Genomic DNA, 22,531 nt, shown 5'->3' on the forward strand with positions numbered 1-22,531 from the left:
GGAGACTTCAAAAACCAAAGAAGCAGGAACAACCACGGCTCACAGTCAGATGGCTCTGCAAGCTGAGAGCCCCCTCCCACCTCCCCCCAAGCACATCCTGGGGCGGGCAGCACTGCAGTGGGCTCTGGAAGATGTTTACCACAAGAGACGTCCCTGTGTAAACCGCTGCAGTCACACCCCCCCTTTTATGTAGGACAACCCTTAGCATTGACATTCTGCTAAACTAAGAAAAGCTTTGGCAGATGCCCTTAGGGAATAAAACTGTCAGCTCGGAGTTCTCCAAACAAAGACGCTCCTGTACCAGAGAACTGTCTCCTCATCTCTTGGACTCTTGCCCACGAAACCTCCAAAGATATCACTCCCCACAGCCTGGGTCCAACCAAGGGGAGGAGGCAAGAACTGCAATAAACTAGAAGGAATGAAGTTGGAAGCAGACAGCTCAGTTGTAAAGACACATGAAGACTGAGTTTCCCAACAGCAAGAATAGCATTTGCCCCAGAGATGAGAGAATGTTCTGTAGTCATTTTCTGGTCTTTGGCAGAATCAAAGATGATAGGCAGGCTAGATCCAGGGGACACCTGACCAAGAGTAATGCCAGAGGGTTAAGAAGGGGGGGAAATTTAACAAAAAGTAGACCAGGAAATACCCTTAGTTAAAGACTCCATTGATAAATATCCCCATTGAACAAAGTAGTTTTCTGAAAATCCATAAAGAAAATTAGCATAGAGGACACAGGCGAGAAAACAGATCGATCTCCTGGGACCATTCTCAGCTCTGGGGCAGGGTGTGAAGGTAACTATGGTGGATTGTTAAAATAACAAATTGTGCCTCCTAACAGCCATATCTCTTGGCAATGTGAAGTTGCAAGTACTCCCATTAAGAGGTAGAATGCCTTTCATCATCACTTGAATCTGGGCTAGACTTGTGCCTTGCTCTGGTCAATAAAAAAAATGTGACAGAGATAATGTCATGCACATTCTAAAGCCTAGGTCTTAGGAGTTTTAATGGTTATTGTCGTGACAGCAATCCCAGGCAAGACCAGCAAGGAATGAATCAGGATGACCCACACAGTGTCATTAAAAAAAATAAGCTGTTATAAGCTGCCAAGTTTGGGGGTAGATGGTGCTGTGACAGGGTTTCCCAGGTGATGCTAGTGGTAAAGAACCTGTCTGCCAATGCAGAAGAAGGAAAGGGACTCGGGTTCAGTCCCTGGGTTGGGAAGAGCCCCTGGAGGAGGGCATGGCAACTCACTCCAATATTCTTGCCTGAAGAATCCCATGGACAGAGGAGCCTGGCAGGCTACGGTCCATAGGTTCGCAAAAAGTTGGACACAACTGAAGGGACTTAGCATGCATGCCAGGTACAGTGACAATAGGTAACATCATGGTAGCAGGAGGGGGTGGGCTTCCCTGGTGGGTTAGAAATTAAAAAAAAAAAAAAAGAATTTTTTTCTGAAAAGACAAGAAAAGAAATGTTGGTGCCAGAAGAGAAGATTTGTCTGCATTCTTGCCGTGGGCTCTAGTTATAGAACTTTGCATAGTAACTGGTACACTGCAGGCATGGAGAAGGCAATTAAGCTTCTACAACCCATCAGTAGTAATCTATCTGAAATTTCCTACATAATAGAAATGTGTCGATTCTTCTTAATGAAGTGACTGCTGTATCTGTATATGGGAAGAATTGTTGTCAGATGATGGACATTTATTCCCTCACCTAAGTCCCCAGCACTACAGATTTCCTGTCTCCTTGGACTCATTCATTAATTGGTTCACTTGACAAATATTTATTGAACAGCTACTCTGTGTCAGGCACTGTATTGAGTGCTAGGGAATAGAAGAGAATGAGGTGGTCTCTATCCACAAAGACCTCAGTTCTGTGAGGGAGAGAAGAATACAACAGATAAATTTTTTTTTATGTGGATTATTTTTAAAGTCTTTATTAATTTGTTATGATGCTGTTTCTGTTTTGTGTTTTGGTTTTCAAGGATCAGATCTGGACCCTCTGCATTGGAAGGTGAAGTCTTAACCAGTGGACCACCAGGGAAGTCCCAACAGATAAATAATAATAAACAAGTTTATGCAAATAATTAATAGATAAGTTATAAAGCAATATGAAGAGTTTTGGCATCTATAAAAACAAGACCCAAGGTACAAGGACATGGAACAATGGATTGGTTCCAAATTGGGAAAGGAGAAAATCAAGGCTGTATACTGTCACCCTGCTTGTTTAACTTATATGCAGAGTACATCAGGTGAAACACTAGGCTGGATGAAGCACAAGTTGGAATCAAGATTGACAGAGAAATATCAATAACCTCAGATATGCAGATGACACCACGCTTATGGCAGAAAGTGAAGAGGAACTAAAGAACCTCTTGATGAAAGTGAAAGAGGAGAGTGAAAAAGCTGGCTTAAAACTCAACATTCAAAAAATGAAGATCATGGCATCCAGCCCCATCATTTCATGGCAAATAGATGGGGAAACAATGGAAACAGGGAGATACTTTTGGAGGTTTCTTGGGCTCCAAAATCACTGCAGATGGTGACTGCAGCCATGAAATTAAAAGACTCTTGCTCCTTGGAAGAAAAGCTATGACCAACCTAAACAGTGTATTAAAAGGTAGAGACATTACTTTGCCAACAAAGGTCCGTCTAGTCAAAGCAATCATTTTTCCAGTAGTCATGTGTGGATGTGAGAGTTGAACCACAAAGAAGGCTGAATGCCAAAGAACTGATGCTTTTGAACTACGGTGTTGGAGAAGACTTTGCGAGTCCCTTGGACTGCAAGAGGATCAAACCAGTCAATCCTAAAGGAAATCAACCCTGAATATTCATTGGAAGGACTGATGCTGAAGCTTCAATACTTTGGCCACCTGATGCCAAGAGCTGACTCATTGGAAAAGACCCTGATGCTGGGAAAGATTGAAGGCAGGAGGAGAAAGGCATGACAGAGGACAAGATGGTTGGATGGGATCACCAACTCAATGGACATGAGTTTGAGCAAGCTCCAGGAGATGGTGAAGAACAGGGAAGCCTGGCGTGCTTCAGTCCATGGGGCTGCAAAGAGTAAGACACTACTGAGCAACTCAACAACAACAACAAGGTACAAGCTTCTCAATTGGACCAACTTGACCTTGATTCCCTGAAAAAATCAATACTCTGGCTCCACTTAGCAACTCCCTGAGCTAATGTGGTGCAAGTTGGCTATTCCCTGCACCACTTCCCAACCCTGGGAGTCAGTACCACCCCCACATCCAAGCATCCCACCTTCAATATCTGCAGAGGGGGCACTCATCCTGCCTCTCAGAGCCCCAGGCTAGGTCCTTCAAAGTCTCCATTTCCCAGTGTGGAAGAGGAAGCCTCAGATTCCCATATGGCAATGTGTGAGATCATACGTGTCAATCCTTCACCCATTCTGGTTAAGAAATTATAACATGAAATGTTAGAGCTAGAAGGGCTCAGAAAACATCTGTTCCAACTCTGTCATGAGGGAACTGAGGCCCAGGAAGGTAGAGATCTGATCCCACACGAATCTGCCCCTAATTACTATACAGACCTCCTTCAACAGCAAGGTGCATGGGTGAACGAGGGCTAGAATTCAGCCTTCGATTCTCAGGTCAGTGGTCTCTTCATTAAATCATATTGCCTTCTGTATCTTCTGATAAAGAGCCAGAAGAAGAGTAAAGAGAAGTGGGTAGGTCACTACCATGCCAGGTGTTCCAAGATGCTGACTTTGGGCAAAACGCCACCCACTAAAGCACTGGAGAGCTCCTGCCTGGATGCAGGATGGCGATCATAACTCAGTTGTGTGGCCAGAGGACCAGTGCCCCCTTGGAACTTGGGATGCTGAGATGTGGAGGATGTCACCCATGGTAGTATGACCTTATCGACAGGATGCTTTCAGAAGCTGTACCCAAGAGCCAAGAAGTCTGGGTAAACAGTGTCCTTTCCACTCCCAAGAGCTGTGTGTCTCTTGAACTAGTGGTTTGATGGACATAGAGACTCATGAAATAGACTGTTTCCCTCTTTGCTATGACCTGCTAGGAAGCATGGGGCAGGATTTGCTGCCAACCCCACAAAGGGTACAGGACTTTGTGGCATATATTCTGAATACCAAATAGATTCCAAGCTTCAACTTAGCTATCTACCCTTATTTTTTCCCTCTTCACATCTCCAAATCTCCTCACCTATTTTTTTTTCTTGTATATATTGGGAATCACCTTAAATCTTATTTAATGATTAAATAAATAAAAAGCTGATTTTAGGTTGAAACTAAAGGGAAAAAATGCCGAGAGAAAAATAACTCGAGTGGAAAGATCTACAAAACTGGGATGAGCAGTGAAACACTTCTCTATACAAAATACTTACATGATAAGGATAGGATAATACAGTAATACAGAAGCAAGGGTAATATGCAAAATACTTAACACTGGGTCCAGCACAGCATGAGCTCATCAAAAACCGATCCTGCTGAGGCCAGCCATAAATAACTGGCCTGCCCAGGCTTGAGGACACCAGCTACCATCACATGTGGCCAGCAGGCAGGAGTCCTGGATTTTTGTTCTCATTCCAACCTCCGCAAACTGTGAGCCCCTCAACTGGCTGGAGCCCCACTTTCTTCTAAAATGAACCCCTGATTTACCACCCTCCCAACTCTGACACAGTCTAGCTTCCAATAAACCACACCTCTTCTAGAAGACCTGGTTGGATGTACTTTAGAAAAGGGCCCCAACCCGCTGGAAATTTTACGCAGAGCCTCTAAGTTATGATTCCAGCCAACCCCTCAATAATTTCCCTTTTCCAGTTTGCTGCTAGTGACATGAGGGCATGATGAAACACCAGCTTCACAATGGGATTCAATCTTATTAGCAGGAACCTGATTAGATTATATTTCACTGCAGCCCAGAGGCCACCGTATTTCAAGGACAGACAGGCCAACTCTGCTAGGAACATGCAGAGACCTGCTCTCCGCAGACCTCCTGGAATCTGACCCCCGCCTGCGGAAGGCACAGTACAACACAGATGAGGCGTAACCATAGATTCCGACCTTGAGAAGGTGTTTCGGGCGTAGTGCATGATGCTGTCGAAGTCGTACATCTCTCCCAGAGAGCTCACTTCCCCAGCTTCCATTTTTAAGAAATTATACTCCTGACCTGTGACACAACACTCTGTTAAGGTCTTTGAAAACCAAGGCAGGCACCTGAAAGGAGGCAGAGGAGGGAGAAGGAGGGCCCATAGCAACTTCCGAGAGCTCTGTCAGTCAGTCAAACGACAGGCTTGGTGGTCGTTCTTCTTGTTGTTTTTGACAGATTAGAAATTTGAAACTTAGAACAGCTCTGTGTGGTCCCAACCCCACCACCCAACACCCCTCCCAAAATGCCTCTCAAAACTGTTAAAGTAAGTTAATAGACAGGTTAGTTATGAAATAAAAAAATTGCCTTTAAATCTCTAGTCTTGCTATTGAAGGAACAAAGAAAAGAAATCCAATATTTAAGTTCAATCTCAAATTTACTATTCAGACTCTTGAAAGCATTTTTAAGTCAAATATATGATTCAATCAGTGACTTTCATGTTCAATATGAATTTCTGAATAAAACTGTTTAACACAGGGAGGTATTTTTAAGAAATCTAGACACTTTATCTGCCTTGGGATAGGCAGAAATACTGTTTTTCATGTACTTGTGTCCTAATTATATTTCAGTTTCAAAAATATGTGTTGCCTACATCATCAAAAATGAGCCTTAGAAAAGCAACTGGGAGAACTCTTTTTTTGGATGAGTAGCTTTGATGCTGCAACAGTGTTCTGGTCGATTCTGTTCCTGTTAGGAAATGGTGTTGGATTTCACTGTCCATTACAACATGGAATCATTTTGCTTCTGCTCTAACCTGAAAGCTCTAGCAGATGACCTCCCAGGAAGGACCACAGATGGACAAAGGACAAAGGCCTCCATATTTACAAATGAGTGTCAGTCTGCCCTTCTCTTTCGTCCCTCCTGATCCCATGATGCTACCTGCCTGACTGCTGGCTTCTAGGCTCCATACAGACTCCTTACCTGGCTGGATGTTTTCTCTGATGATGGTTACATGCTGGTCTCTGTCTGGCCGGGTGTGTTCATGCCAGAACCCAACCACATGGCCCAGCTCGTGGGCCACAATGCCAAACTTGTCACAGTTTTTTCCAATGGATATGGCCTGTGGGCCTCCACCTCGGCGCCCAACATAGGAACAACAGCTGGACAATTGCAGAAATACCCAGGTCAGCAGATCAGGGAATGAAGCTTGAAAACAATCTCATTGTCCAACTTCCCTCCCAAGGCAGGAATTCCCTCCAAAAATGGCTCTTGACCTCTTTGGTGGCCTGGAGAATCCTTAGAAAGATACGGCCTCTCCTCCAGGAAAAAAGTACATACCTTCCCCCACCCTTCTATCCCTGAGTCTCTGATGACAAGGCAGAGACAAAGGAAGGAGCCCCTGAGTTTCTGTAAAGCATGAGTCTTTTTGCTATTATCAGAGGAGCCTTAGAGATGACTTCCCTTCTGGGCACAATTATTTTTTAAAATATATATTTATTGTTCCTAATATAGAAAGCTGTAAAAAGTAAATTAAAATGGCCCATAACCCCACCACTCAGATAACTTCTATAAAATGTTTAAAAAATACATGCCCATGTCACAAAAGATTTAAGTACAGTATTAAGGTTCTAAAGATAACTATTGTTGACAGCTTCTCAAATTCTAGTCCAAAAATGTAATACATCTGTATATACACATATAATATTTTTAATTACAAAATACATCATGTACATTGAACTTCATCTTGCCTTTTTTCCTCCTTAATTCATAGATATTTTCATAACAGTAAATGTTAACCTAATTTTTTTCAAAGCAACATAGTATTAAAATTTATTTAATCAGTCTCTTATTAACACACATTTAGACTGACTTCAGTTTTTTCTATTTAACCGAAGCCTCAGGGAAGAGGGAGACAAAACAAACAACAAAATACAAAACAAAGAAACCACTGGAGTCTTACTTGCTTTTGGTAGGGTAAATTCCAAGCAATGGAATCAATGGATAAAAGGATATGTGCATTTGATATTTTTATAGATACTATCAAGTTGCAATCCCAAAATGTTGTGTCTTTTTATATGCCCATTAATAGTATGTTAAATAGCCCTATTTCCCCACAACTGGGCCAGCCCTGGTTTTACCAAACTACTTTTGCCAATTTGATAGATAAAAAGTGGTATTTCACTGTAGCTGGATAGTTTTCCATGTTTAATGTGATGTTTATATTTTTTTCTTGTGAACTATGAGATCACATCTTCCTCCAGTTGGGGTGGGGGGGAGGGTTGTCCATCTTTTTATTACTGATTTGTAAGAACCTTTTGAAAATTAGGGGATTAAATCTTTGACTCTTAAATGCATTACAAATTTTTTCACCCTTTGTTATTTTTTTGTTATAGCCATATAAAGGTTTAAAATTGTAATGCAATGTCTTTATTTTCTTATGTGCTATTTAGAAAGGCCATCTACACTGCAAGATTATAATTAATATGCAATCTTGCTTCCTTCTAGTACTTTTCACATTTGTTCTTTTTCTTTTAAAAATCCTTACACATTTGGACTTCCCTGGTGGCTCAGTAGTAAAGAATCAGGAGACATGGATTCAATCCCTGGTCTGGGAAGCTCCCACATGCTGTGGGGGAACTAAGCCCATGTGCCACAACGATTGAGCTTGTGCTTTAGAGACTGAGAGCTGTAACTACTGAACCTGCATGCCCCAGAGCCGGTGCTCAGCAACAAGAGAAGCCATCGCAATGAGAAGCCCGTGTGCCGCAACTGTAGAGTAACCACTGCTTGCTGCAGCTCAAGAAAAGCCTGCACAGCAATGAAGACCCAGCAAAGCCAAAAATAAATATGAAAACACATTTTTTTTTAATGCTTACATCTTTGATCTGGCCAGAATCATTTTTGGTATATGAAGTGTGGTAGTATCCCAGCTTTATTTTCTTTAAAATGAGCTACTGAATTATCCCAATAGTCACATATCCCTGACTAATCCATCTTTCTCTCATTTAAAATGCTACCTAAATTAGTGTATAAACATATTCATTTTAAGCTCTTTCGTTCCATGTATCTACTTTTTTCTTGAGTTCCAAATGGTTTTAATGATTATTTTCATTTGCATTTAAAACATAATTTTATTTATTTATTTTGGGCTCTGCTGGGTCTACAGTGCTGCACAGGCTTCTTTCTAGTTGTGGTACGTGGGCTTCTCTTTGTGGTAGCTTCTCTTGTGGTTCCCAGGCTCTAGAGCACAGGCTCAATGGTTGTACACTGGCTTAGTTGCTCTGTGGCATGTGGGATCTTGTCAGGGATTGAACCCGTGTCTCCTGAACTACCAGACCGATGCTTTACCGCTGAGCCACTAGGGAAGCCCTTCATTTGCATTTTGACATCATATATGTTGGGATAGAACATCAGACCTCTCCTCCTCCCCTACCTCTGTCCCCATCACTATTGTTTGTTCTCTTTGTTATTTCTACATGAAAAACTCTAATATCATTTATTCAAGCTCTTAAAATATATGTACATACACACCCACAAATACATATACGAAGATGCTGTTTAAATCAGAATGGCATGAATTTATAGGTTATTTTAGGAAGTCCTGACATCTTTACTATGTTGGGTATTTCCATATGAGGAAACAGTATGTATTTCCATTTTTACTTCTTTTTTTTAAAGTTTCCTTAGAATTTTGTTGTTTCCTTCCTATATGGCTGGCATATTTTTGAATTTTTGGTATGATTTATTCTTAGATATATTATCTACTATGTTTCTACTAAAGTTATGATTTCTCCCATTATGAAAGTATTACTGTATCAAATTATTTCATTAAGGCAAAAGTTATTTACTATTGATTAATTTTGTAGTCAGTTACCTTAATAGAGTCTCCTTTTGTTTCTGATAGTTTTCCTATTGATTTTCTGGGTTTTTTCACCACATGTCACATTAACTTCAAACAATACTTGTTCTTGCCAATATTCATTGTGTTTATCTTTCTCATGTCAAATTACATTAGCTAGTATTTCCAGAAAAAAAATGTGAAATAACTATGGTGATCATAAACATCTTTTGTTCCTGATTCTAATAGAAATGTTTCTAGAATTATCATTGATAAACATGATGTGGGCTTTGGGATATATATATATATAATATAATATATTATATTTATAATATTTATAAATTATATTTATAATTATTATATTTATAATTATATTTATATATTATATTTATATTATATTTATAATATATTATAAATATATAATATATATATATTTGATTTGTGTATGTTATGTTAATGTGTATATGTGGGTGTGTTAAGTCAAGGATCTATCATGAAGGTATGCTGAAATATGCAGATGCCTTTTTAGCACCTATTGAGACATGAATATGGCTTCTCTCCTTTGAGCTACCAATATATTGAATCATGCAGATAGATTTCTTAATGTTGAACTAGTCCTGTATTCCTTAGATTAAACCTTTTTGGCAGGCTACTCTTCTATTCTTTTACTGCTGTGTTCTATGTGCCAACATTTTAGTTAGGATTTTGCATGGCTGTTCATAAGTTAGATGAGTTTATAATTTTCTCTTTTTTAGTGCCATCTTTTTCATTTTGAGGTAGCAACACCATGATAGCTTATTAAAAGTAAATTGGAAGAATGTGTTCTTCTATGCTCTAAAAAACTTAAATAGTACCAGAGTGATCTGTTTCTTGAAGTTTTGAAAGAATTCATCTGTGAAACTCTAGGTTAATGGTATGGAGAAGAAAGCTTCTCCATCAATTTTCCAATTTCTTTCAAAGTTACTGGTCTGTGCCAGTCCTTTATATCTACCTTGAAGTCAATCACATCATCCAGATTTCAACATTTCTTTCCTAGAGTTTATAAAGTTCTTTTTCATGATTCTGCTGAATCTGTGGTTACTTCTCCCTTTTGCATGTCTAACTTTGTATGTTTCTGCACTGCCACTTTTTTGTCTTAGACTAACAAGTAATTAGTTTATCTACAGTTTTTTGTTTGCTTATTCGAAGAAGTCAGTCTCCAATTTATCAGTTCTATAATGTGTTACCTTGTCCATTTTCTTGCTCTCGTGAGGTTTATTTTGTTGTGGTGGAGGGTTTTATGTATTCATTTGTTTTGCTAACTTCTTCAAATTGAATATTTCACTGTCATTCTTAATTCTCAGATTTGTGGATATCTGAGGCTATGTGGTTTTTTCTGAACATAGTTTTACCCAGATCTCTTCAATTCTGAACTGTGGGGCTTTTGCTATCTAGATGTCTTGTAATTTTAATCCTGATTTCTTTAAAACCTAAGAGTTGTAAAAAACAAGGGGGAGCGGGGAGGGGAGGTCTTAACAGGTAATGCAGGAGCATTTATTCTATTTTTGTTGTTGTTATTATGTCCAGTTTCATTGCTTTACAATCAGAGAATATTTTAATTTTATTTTGGACTTTTAGAATACATTGAGGTATTTTTAACACTTAATAGATAAACCATATCTATAAATGTTTAAGAGGCATTTTTAAAATGTGTTATAGGTTATAGCATCTGGTAGACCCAGAGGCTCAACTCTGTTAATTACATTTTTCCAGTGCTCTACAAATCTCTACTTATTTTTTGGTTAACTTGACATTGATCTACTTGGGTTGACAGCAATGAAATAAAGTCTTCTGCCGTTGGTGTTTCTGTCGATTTCCCCTTGAAACCCTTGGGGTTTGTTTTATTACTCTTAATGCTATGCCATTTTGTGCATAAAGATTTATGACTGTTACATTCTCACTGTAGCTTGTACTCTTTCTCATTATAAAGTATCTCACCTTTTTTTTTTCTTTTAGCACTTTCTTTCTTTAAAAATGAATTGAAGAAACAACAAAAAAGTGTTGTCTACAACTAGCATTGTGATCTCAGCTTTCTTTTTGTTAGTATTTGCCTGTATGCCTTCTTACCTTTTACTTTTAAACCTTTCTGGATCATTTTCTTCAGTAGTCCTCTCACATATATAGCATGTAGTTGGGTTTAAGATTTTGAACTAATATGAGAAAGTTTTCCTTTCAGGAAAATACACCACACTTATATTTATTGGCATAACAGATAAGTTTGGTTATAATCCAATCATCTTATTATTTATCATGTTTTCTGGAGGAAGTCTGTAAGCCCATGGAGGTCACAAAATTACATGCAGAATTTTGCATAAATGTACATCCATCATTAGGGAGCCCATAGCTCCATCAGATTCTCAGTGGGATCACTGGCCCCCAGTTGGTTCAGAATCACTTCTCCGTATGAAACATTCCCAATTCCTTCAGCTTGCTCCCATGACAGGAAATATAAACACCTTGTCATTCTGGAGTCTTCCTCTCAACCTACCTACTTTGTCCCTGGACTGTGAGTTCGTTGAGGGCAAGAAGAGTTTCTGACAAGTTCTGGACTCCTATATATTACAGCATATTAGAACACATATTGTTTTAGAGAGAAAATTCAAGGCTCACGGTTCACCTGACTTGTCTGCCTCAGTCTCCACTGAGGTGAACTCACTTTCACTTACCCACACGTTCTGTAACTGAACACAATGAAGCTTTCTTCATCTGTCCTCTCTATGAAGGTCACGCAGGTGTGCTTCTCCCAATGTCTCATGGCCTGCTTAAAAATGGCCCTCTGGCTTCCTGAAATGACAGGATAGGTGCTCATCAATTCACTCGTGGGTCCATAGCTTCCTTAGATATTCTAGAGCATGCTGGTTCATTAACAAAGCTTGTTCCAACGATCAAAAAAAAAAAAGCTTGTTTCAGTGACCCAGAATTAAAATGAACTAGGATTAAGGATTTCCCTGGCTAAGAATACAATATAACTTTCCCAAATAACCAAAACTTAGAGAGTAGGAGTTTGTGAATCGGAAGCAAGGGTAAAAATAGATTTTCAAATGTCCCCAGCCTCCCAACTTTTCCTTTGTATTGAAAGTACTTTCCTAAACTTTAAAAAAATGTTACTTAGGTTATTCAATTTGGAAATTTTTGGCCTTTCAAGTAACTCACCAGCATTGCATTCTACCCCTTCGTTTTACTTTCTACCTATAGGAGAGTATATTCCCATATGCTCTAAAAATTCTATTTGTAGGTACACTCATGATATTTTTGCATTAGGGTTCAGTGTTTGCTGGGGGATCCTTGAGCCTAATGTTCTACAAGGTCTTTGAGAACAGATGAATTTCATACTTCCTCCAAAGTTTTCTTCATATTTCCTTGACTAGACATTGAAAATAAAGCAACAAGTAAATTAGGAGCAAGAATAAAGTAGTTGCAAACTCTAGGCTGATAGTTTCATACAGTCAATAAGTGTTCTTTTCAAAATCTATCAGTCTGAAATAAATAAGATAACTGTATTTTGATTTGGTAGAAGGAATGAGAAGGATCTAGAAAAAAAAGAATTGTTTGGGAAGTACACAGGAAGGTTGGGGATGGGATCTGAATTCTGGAATGACTTCATTGCAGAAAACCAACAAACCAGTAGGAGGTTCCCATGATGATCTAGAAGATGTGGGTGTGGTGTCATTTCACTGGCCCCCTAAAACATATATACAGAATAAAGAGTAACTTAGCTTTCCATTTTGGGGGAGCCATCTTGATACTTTAAGTTAAAATTGTTTACAGAACAATGATTCACCAAAATAGCAATCCTACTAATTATAGAATAAAAAATATCTTTGTAAAGAAAGTTTTCTCTATAAAATTAGTTAATTTTGATGAAAGTTATGTAAATCTTTGGCAAGATAAGCACACTAGATCTGAAAGAACATGGTTAAGATGCCAAGAAACAGGGACTTTCCTGGCAGTCCAATGGTTAAGACTCTGGGCGTTCACAGCACTGGATATGGGTTTGATCCCTGGTCAGGAAACTAAGACCCCCACAAGCCACGTGGCAAGGCCAAAAAAAGAGAAAACAAACAAAAAAGATACCAAGTTAGTAGCTGATGACAATTCCTACATTTTAGTTCTTTAAGAACACACATCTCTTTCTCTCTCTTATTAGAACTGGGGACTCCTTGAGGGGAAGAGTGACATCGTACTGGAGGCTCTGGGATAATGACCAGGTGACCGCCTCTGAGGACAGAACCCCAAATGAGACTGCAGTTTCCTCAGGCTGAGTGCATTAGACCCTGTGGTCATGAGGAAGCTTGAAGCACGGGGACTGCTATCACCCCAGCATCTGTTCCATCCATCCCACCTGAGTCCTTGCAGGGAGGACTCTGCCCACCAGGGAAGACAAAGGCCCCAGCCCCAAGCAAGCCTCATCTGGAGCTACTGACCAGTGAAGTTCCCTCCAATGACGTACGGGATGACCCCTCCCGGCCATATCCTCTCTGTCCTTGAGGTTGTGGCTCTTCGGACCCGGGGAGAGAAGGTCTCAGCTCCAGCATGCAAGGCCCCAGGGCTCTGTGGAAGCAGGGCATTCTCCTTTCCATCTGCAAGAGAGTTGGGCTGCCATTTATTTTGCTTTTAATTCCTCCTGGGCATAAAGTGAAGATTATATCACCCATGAATCCACAAAAGGAGAAATTCAGAGCATGTATTCTAAAGGGGATATTGGATCTGTTCAGGGTTTTAAACCTGAGTAGAGGAAGAGAAAGTGTAGGGCTTCCCGGGGGCTCAGTGGTGAAGAATTCACCTGCCAGTGCAGGAGACACAGACTGGTTCGATCCCTGACCCAGGAAGATGCCACGTGCCTTGGAGCAGGTAAACCCATGCACCTGTTGAACCTGTGCTCTAGAGCCGGGAGCTGCAAACTACTGAGCCCACGTGCTGCAGCCACGGAGGCCCGCATGCCCTAGAGCGCATGCTCCACGACAAGAGATAAGGCATTGCGATGGGAAGCCCGTGCACTGCAATGAAGAGCAGACCCCACTTGCCACAACTAGAGAAAAGCCCGAGAAAAGCCCACACAGCAGTGAAGGCCTAGCACAGCCAAAAATAAAGAAAAAAGATAAATTTTATTTTTTTAAAGAGTAAGTGTAGTAAGCATCCTAGGCCTAGTATAGAAGTGAGTCTGGCTTGTAGGAGGTCTTGAAAGAAGCCCCATGGGACTCAAGGGCAGCCTGTGAGCCACAGAATTAAGTGACTAGGACAACTCACAGCCCTTTAGAGTGGAGCCAAGTTAGGGATGTACTCTCTTCTCAGAGCCACAGACATTGGGGAGAACAAGCTGCGTCAGTCACCTGCCTTGACCAAATATTATCAATGCTACAGATATTGGAAATAATTTGGCCAGTGTGACAAATAAAGTGAATGAGTCTGTGATGCTGGGAAAATAAATTATTTTCAAGATAAACCAATAAATTATTTGCAAAATAAACCCCTGTAAAATGCAGAGCCCCATAGAATCCCCAGCTCTTCTGGATTTCTCTGTACATCTGGACCTTGAGGGAAGAATATGGGAAAGAAATGGGGACTCTATTTAAGGCTCTGAGTTCAAGTTATGATCCCTAGGAACAGCAGAGATAGATGGGTGGGTAGAAACGGTTAACCTTGAGGCATAATTGAGGCATAACCTTGTGAATAATTGAATCCACATTTGTTTTATTCATCATTCAGACAGTTTAAGGTTTTGTTTTCAATCTACTTGCTTACACTCATTAAGCTCACTTTGGGGCATTTTCTCTTTTGTTTTTATATTTTTCCCCTAAAAATAAGATTTGGTTTTGTTTATTCTTTTTGTTTTCATTATTTCATTAATTTTATTTTATTTACATCCTTCTATTTTAACTTATTTTTTTCTGATATTTCCTTTCTACCTCCTTTTCTCTCTTTTAAAAAAACTGAGATACAGTTCACACATCATAATAGTCACCACTTTAAAGTGTACAGTTTACTGGTTTTTAGTATATTCACAAATTTGTGCAACCATCACCTCTATGGAATTCCACATTTTCATCACCACCAAAAGAAACCCTGTATCCATTATCAGTCAATCCCTCCAGCCCTTGGCAACCAGTAATCTACTTTCTGTTTCTATGGATTTGCCTATTCTAGACATTTCATATAAATGGAATCATGCAATACGTGGCCTTTTGTGTCTAGCCTTTTTTACTTAGCATGTTTTCAAGGTTCATTCATGTTGTAGCATGTGTCAGTACTTCACTACATTTTATGGCTAAATAATAATCCGCTGTGTAGATATATCACATTTTGTTTACCTGTCCTTTAGTTGGTGGACATTTGGTTTGTTTCCACTTTTTCAGCTATCATGAATAATGCTGGTCTGAACATTAATGTACACATTTTGGTGTGGACACGTATTTTTCAGTTCTTTTGGGTATATGCCAAAGAGTGGAAGCATCCCAATGCACATAATAACTCTGTTTAACCTTTTAGAGAACTACCAGACTGTTTTCCAAAGGAGCTGCACTATTTATATTCCTACCAGCAAAGTATCAGGGTTCCAGGATCTCCATATCCTTGTCAACACCAATCTTTTTTATTATAGCTATCCTAAGCCTGTACAGTGGCATCTCACTGTGGTTTGGAATTACACTTCTCTAATGACTAATGATGTTGAATATATCTTTGTGTGCTTATTAGTTATTTGTATATCCTCTCTGGGGGCTCCCCTGGTGGCTCAGTGGTAAAGAATCCGCTTCCTAATGCAGGAGACTCATGTTCAATCGCTAGGTTGGGAAGATCCCCTGGAAAAAGAAACGATAACCCACTTTAGTATTCTTGCCTGGGAAATCCCATGGACAGAGGAGCCTGGCAGGCTATAGTCCATGGGATCAAAAAAGTCAGACATGACTTAACAACTAAACAACAACATATCTTCTTTGGAGAAATGTCTATTCAAATCCTTTGTCCATTTCTCAACTGGGTTGTCTTTTTATTCTTGCATTATAGTTACTCTCTCTATATTCTGGAGACCATATCCTTATCAGATAAATTCAAATATTTTTTTCCAATTTTGTAGGTTGTCTTCTCATTTTTATGATAGTATCCTTTGAAACACAGACGTTTTTAATTTTGATGCAGTCCAACTTATTCATTTTTTTCTTTTGTTGCTTTTTGTGTCATACATAATAAATGACAAGCATACTTTTTTTAATTGTGCTTCACTTTATTGAGTGTTTTTTACAAATGGAAGGTGTGTGGTAACCCTAAGTTGTCAGATGATGGTTAGCATTTTTTAACAGTATTTTAAAATTATATACATTGTTTTTTCAGATGCAATGCTTTTGCAAACTTAATAAACTACAGTATAGTATAGACATAACTTTAATATGTAGCAGGAAACCAAAAAATGTGTGCAACTTACCTTATTGCAGTAGTCTGGAGCCAAGGTCACGATAGTCCAAAGTGCAGCATAATCCAACCTCTTTACAATTCACATCTGTATTTTCTTTTAGAGTTCTATAGTTTTATCTCTTGTATTTAGATCTTCAAACATTTTAAATTAATTTTTGTATATAGTGTGAGGTAGGGGTCTAATTTCATTCTTTTGTATGCAATATCTGGTTGTACTAGCTAGGGTCACATAGAGTCGGACACGACTGAAGCGACTTAGCATGCGTGCATGTGTTGAAGAAGGAAGGCAACCCACTCCAGTATTCTTGCCTGGAGAATCCCAGGGACGGAGAGGCCTGGTGGGCTGCCATCTATGGGGCTGCACAGAGCTGGACACGACTGAAGCGACTTCACAGCAGCAGCAGCAGCACCGTTTGATGAAAAGACTAGTTTTCCCTCCATGGGATTGTCCTGGCAACCCATAAAAAATCAACTGGCCATGCTTTTCCAGCTTCTTGAGTTAAATGTTTGGCACATTAATTTTCAATTGTTCTTATATTCTAGTATTACCATTTTTAACACTGAAATTTCTCTGAGTTCCTTTTTATTTACATCCCGTTTTTTGACATGTACATTTCTTTAAAAAATTTTTTTTCATTGAATTTGTTACAATATTGCATCTGTTTTATGTTTTGGTTTTTTTGGCCAAGAGGTATGTGGTATCTTAACCCCTGACCAGGGATCAAACCTGCACCCCCTGCATTGGAAGGTGAAGTCTTAACCACTGGACCATCAGGGAAGTCTGACATGTACATTTCAATGTTAGACCTTGACACATTCTGTAAGTTCCATTTGGACTTTCTTCTTTGGTCCTTGAATTATTTAGAGGTGTGATTTTTAATATCTACAATGTGTGTGTGTGTGTGTGTGTGTGTGTGTGTGTGTGTTATTGATCTCCAACATTGCTTTGTGTTCCAAAGTCTTATTCTCCAAGGCAGGGGTCAGTAAACTTTTTCTGTAAAAAGCCATATAGTAAATATTTTTACATTTTGAGATTAATATATTCTCTGTTACAACTACCTAACTCTGCTACTGTAGTGTGAAATCAACCATAGACACTATGTAAATGAGTGGGTATGGCTGCGTTCCAATAACGTTGTATTTCCAAAAACAGATGGCAGGCTAGATTTGGCCTTCTGGCCATGGATGCTGACCTGTGCTTCAAGGCATCAATTCTTTGGTGTCTTGAGCTTTGCTTTATGGAAACAGTGACAGACTTTATTTTCTAGGGCTCCAAAATCACTGCAGATGGTGACTGCAGCCATGAAATTAAAAGACGCTTGCTCCTTGGAAGAAAAGCTATGATAAACCTAGACAGCATATTAAAAAGCAGAGACATTACTTTGCCGACAAAGGTCTATATAGTCAAAGCTATGGTTTTTCCAGTAGTCATGTATGAATGTGAGAGCTGAACCATAAAGAAGGCTGAATGCCAAATGCTTTTGAACTGTGGTGTTGGAGAAAACTCTTGAGGGTCCCTTGAACTGCAAGGAGACCAAACCAGTCAATCCTAAAGGAAATCAATCCTAAATATCCATTTGAAGGACTGAAGCTGAAGCTGAAGATCCAAGACTTTGGCCACCTTATGCAAAGAGCTGACTCACTGGAAAAGACTGATGCTGGGAAAGATTGAGGGCAGGAGGAGAAGGGGAGGGGATGACAGGATGAGATAGTTGGATGGCATCACTGACTCAATGGACAAGAGTTTGAGCAAGCTCCAGGAGTTGGTGATGAACAGGGAAGCCTGGCATGCTGCAGTCCATGGGGTTGCAAAGAGTCAGACACGACTGAGTCACTGAACAACAACGTGATCGCTTTTTATAAATGTTTCATGTATCCTTGAAATAAAGTGCATCAATTTCCAAAACTGATGGTTGAAGGGTGCTACATATGTTGTTCAAATATTCTCCTTACAAATATTTTTGGCCTCTTGGTATATCTGCTATCAAGAAAAGTGCTTTAAACAACCTTGAGAACTGAGATTGTGAATGTCATCTTTATTTTTAATTTTTGCTTTATATTTTTCAAGGCTATGTTGGTTAAGTAATACAAGTTAAGGATTGTTAAATGTTCCAGCTAAACTGTATCTTTTATCAATAAATACCCTCTTTATCTGTAATAACATTCATCCATAATAAAGATTATTTTGATTGATAGTAATATTGCTATGCTAGTTTTATTTTGATTAGTGTTTGCCTCGTATAGTTTTCCTTCATCACTTACTTTCAGTCTTTTTTTGTAATTATGTTTTTCGCTTTAAATGAATCATTCAACAGGTGTTTTCTGGGGGCAATACATTTTCCACAACAAACAATGAAACGAGCTTTACAATGGTCATACTATTGAGGTTCAATTTTTTTTTTTTTTTTTGTATATGAAATGTGTGCTAAGTCACTTCAGTCGTGTCTGACTCTCTGTTACCCTATGGACTGTAGCCCCACCAGGCTTCTTTGTCCATGGGATTCTCCAGGCAAGAATACTGGAATGGGTGGCCATGCCCTCCTCCAGGGGATCTTACTGACCCAGGGATGGAACCTGCATCTCTTACGTCTCCTGCATTGCCAGGCAGGTTCTTTACCAGGAAGTATATGAAATAATTTTTGTAAATTGAAAATTTTTTTGGAAATAATTATAGATCCATATGCGGTTGCAAGAAATAATACAGACAGATTTTGTGTACCCTTGACAGTTTCCCCGAACATTTTATAAAACTATAGTACAACACCACAACTGGGATATTGACATCTACTGATCTCATTCAGATTTCCCCAGCATTATATATACTCATGTGTGTGTGTACAGTTCTACACAATTTATTACATGTAAAGGTTTGTGTATCCACCATCCCATTCATGATACTAAATAGTGCCATCACCCTAAGGATCTCTCATGTTGCCATTTTACAATCATATCCACCTTCCTTCCCCTTCCCTCCCAACCCATTCCTAAACTCTCAACCACTAATCTGTTCTCCATTTCAAAAATGTTCTCATTTGAAGAATATTATTTAAATGGAATCCTACAGTGTATAACCTTTGGGAACTGGCTTTTCTTACTCAGTGCTATTCCCTGGATATTCATTCAAGCTGTTGCATGTATCAGTAGTTCCTTTTAATTGTTGAGTAGTGCTTCATGGTATGTATGCACCACAGCTTCTTTAACCATTCACTCGTTGAAGGACATATGAGTTGTTTCTAGCTCTTACAACGTTAATGTACAGGTATTTGCACAAAGATTTTTCTTTCTTTGTAATAAATATTGAAGAGTGGAACTTCTGGGTCATACAGCAATTGGGTTTATTGCTGCATTCTCTATTCTGTTCCCTTGCTTATCCCTCTGCTAATATAACACTGTCTTAGTATCAGCCCTCCATATCTAAGTGTAGTTAGCTTTAGGTATCTGTCATTAAAAGCAAATAGCTATTCCTTCCTGATCATGACAATTTCCCTTTCTTTTATTTGAGTGTAACTCTGTATTTTTAATTTGGGGTAAGGGGAAAGTTTTATTTTTTTTCCTAGTAGTTCTCCGTTTGTAAAAGGGGTCCATGCCAGTTCAGTCGCTAGAGCCAGAAAGTTGGCATGTAACACATCTTTCAGCCTGAACATAATGATTTTACTGCTAGAATTTCTAGATCGGGATTCACACACTTGCAGCTCTTGGGATAAACCCAACCCACAGATGTGTTTTGTTTGGCCTGGATGCTTTTGGACCACACTTTGTTTTGTTTTTTCTTAAATCTCACTGGAGAAGCCAACTTTTAAAAATCAAGGACTTTCACATAGAAATCCCAATTTTCTAGTTGTTCTTCAAAAATAGGAAGATGTGGCAACAGTGGCCCATCTTCCATCATCTGCAAGCCACAGCAGTTAAGTAGCATCTGTTCCTCACAGTCAAGGCACATGTTTTCCTGGTTGCTGGAATCTATTTCCCACTTCACATGGTTCCATCCAGCCACTTCACCCATTGACATTACCTGCTTGGCCTCTACAGATATTTTAACTTGCTATCCCAGCCCAGGACTACAAATTGCATCCAGATTCCAAACGTATGTGTGCTCAGTTGTGTCCAACTCTTTGTGACCCTGTGGACTATAGCCCACCAGGCTCCTCTGTCCATGGGATTTTCCCAGCAAGAAGACCGGAATGATGGCCCTTTCCTCCTCCAGGAGACCGTCCAGACCCAGGGATCAGACCTGCATCTCCTACACTTCAGGCTGATTCTTTCCCGCTGAGCCACTGGGAAAGTTTCAAATGTGAGTTGCCCCAGTAGGCTGGAAGCTCCATGGGGGCAGGGACTGTGGCTGGCTCATTTACCACTCTATTCACACCCAGCACAGTGTCTGGCTGGTAGTAAGCATGGGGTGCTTTTAGGTTTTCAATTAATTAAATAAAGAATGGATGAGTTATTCTAAAAATAAACAACCAACAGTCCAAACAATTCTGCGGCGGAAACCTCTCCAAAATGTTGGCAGCCCTGAAGTCCTTAATGTTTAAATCCTGAGAATCATCCTGTCTTAAGTAATCACAGGCAGTGATGTAGCAAGTGGAAGTTTGTTATTCATTTCCCACATGGTTTTCAACAAGTCTCTTAATTTTCCTCTGCCGCCAACTCCCCCTTGGAGAACGGGCAAAAATACTTCTCTGTTTGGGGAACTAACACTAAGGAATCCGACGTTTCTCAGAGAAGCTGCGCTTATCCATACTTGTGACCTGGTGTTATAAGGGCCTGTGTGCAGCCGAGTCAGCATGGGAAAATCTTAAGTGCACCTGGAAAGAGGCTGGAGTGTAATTTCCAGAGATGGGTTATTGAATGACAGTTTCCCCCTCGGTCCAGTGAGAAATTTAATTTGCTGAGGACTCAACACAGGAAGCATTTGCCGATTAAAAATATGTCTAAACAGATGTTCTGCTTAGCCTGGAAGAAGGATCTTAATGCAACTGTCATTATTGGATTTTCTTGGATTACTACTATCTGGAATCGGAGTCCAAATAGAAGGATGTAATTATTTATTATGGTCCAAGAGTCCTGCATTTGAAGAGGAGCACAGGGGTTTCTGAAAGGATTTAACACGCTGGGGGTTGGGGTGGGCTGGGGGATAAAGTCCATTTAAATTCCCTGACTCTGGGAGTGTACCCTCTCCTCTCTGAAAAGGCAGAGCGGCTCTAGCTATTCAATGTTCCGTTTCCAGCTGAAGGCACAGCCGCATCATAAACAGAACCAGGCCTGACCCAGACTTCTCAACTGAGGAACTGCAGATTTTCGATTAGTCAACCAGTCCCTCCCACACTGGAGTAAACACCCTGATGGTGCAGCCATCTGCATAACCCTCACCTCATGGGTGATGGGCAAACTCACACCTTGCCTGCAGTGATTCTGAAAGGCTGGGTGAAAGTGGAGACTGTGGTTTCTTCTCCACAATGGTTTGATCAAGGAACTTTTAAAAAATTCTGGTGTCCACCCCCCTGCCTTGAGATTGGGAGACTGGGACTCAATTAACCTAAAGGACTGTCAAGACGTCTGTGCTTTTTCAAGCTCCCGAGGTGATTCGGACACAAAAGGAAGCTTGAGAATCAATGACGTAGCCCAGAGATTAAGAGCAAGAGGCCTGGGGTCTGGGGCACTTAGGCTGAAAATAAATGCTGCCATTCACTACCTGTGTGGCTTTAGACAAGCCACTGTCCCCTGAGCCCTCCTGCCTGCTGTTTGGTGGTGTCATGGGCATGGAGCCAGGCGGTGAACATCAAACTACCACGGTTAGAACTCAACATGAGCTGCAATCATCACCATCATGTCTGCATTTGGGGATAGGCTATAAAGAATGTCCAAAGTCAGGTTCAGTTTACACCCAGATATGCTGACCTGAGTGACGTTCAGGGGTCTGGATGCTCTGTGCCCAAGTTTGAGGGATCCCTATTCTCTGGGACAACTGAATCAGGTTGTTCAGACCAAAGCCCTCAAGGGACAGCTACAGAAAGGGAAAAGTCCCTTCTCTTTTATGAATACGGTTCTGGAAATCAGGCTCTATCAAAATAGTCACAGCTTCATTTGAGGAACAGTTACACACTTCATTTCATTAATCCCATTATCAGCCCCCAAATGTATGCTGAGCTCTCATCTCCAGAGAAGGAAGGCTCCTC

The 22,531-nt window shown here is 40.1% G+C and overlaps 1 protein-coding gene across 1 annotated transcript in view; it reads right to left on the bottom strand.

Annotated features, from left to right (window-relative positions):
* The window catches only part of TLL2 (tolloid like 2), a 139,854-nt gene that overhangs the window by 49,433 nt on the left and 67,890 nt on the right, over window positions 1–22,531 (bottom strand). The window contains exons 4-7 of the mRNA XM_070469954.1: window positions 13,373–13,528; window positions 11,615–11,732; window positions 6,053–6,231; window positions 5,047–5,152 (exon numbers count right to left, since the gene is read on the bottom strand). Of these exons, the coding sequence (XP_070326055.1) occupies window positions 5,047–5,152; window positions 6,053–6,231; window positions 11,615–11,732; window positions 13,373–13,528 (559 nt within the window). The remainder of the gene's footprint in view (window positions 1–5,046; window positions 5,153–6,052; window positions 6,232–11,614; window positions 11,733–13,372; window positions 13,529–22,531) is intronic.

This window comes from Odocoileus virginianus, chromosome 7 (genome assembly GCF_023699985.2).
Source record: "Odocoileus virginianus isolate 20LAN1187 ecotype Illinois chromosome 7, Ovbor_1.2, whole genome shotgun sequence".
NCBI classification, from domain to species: domain Eukaryota; kingdom Metazoa; phylum Chordata; class Mammalia; order Artiodactyla; family Cervidae; genus Odocoileus; species Odocoileus virginianus.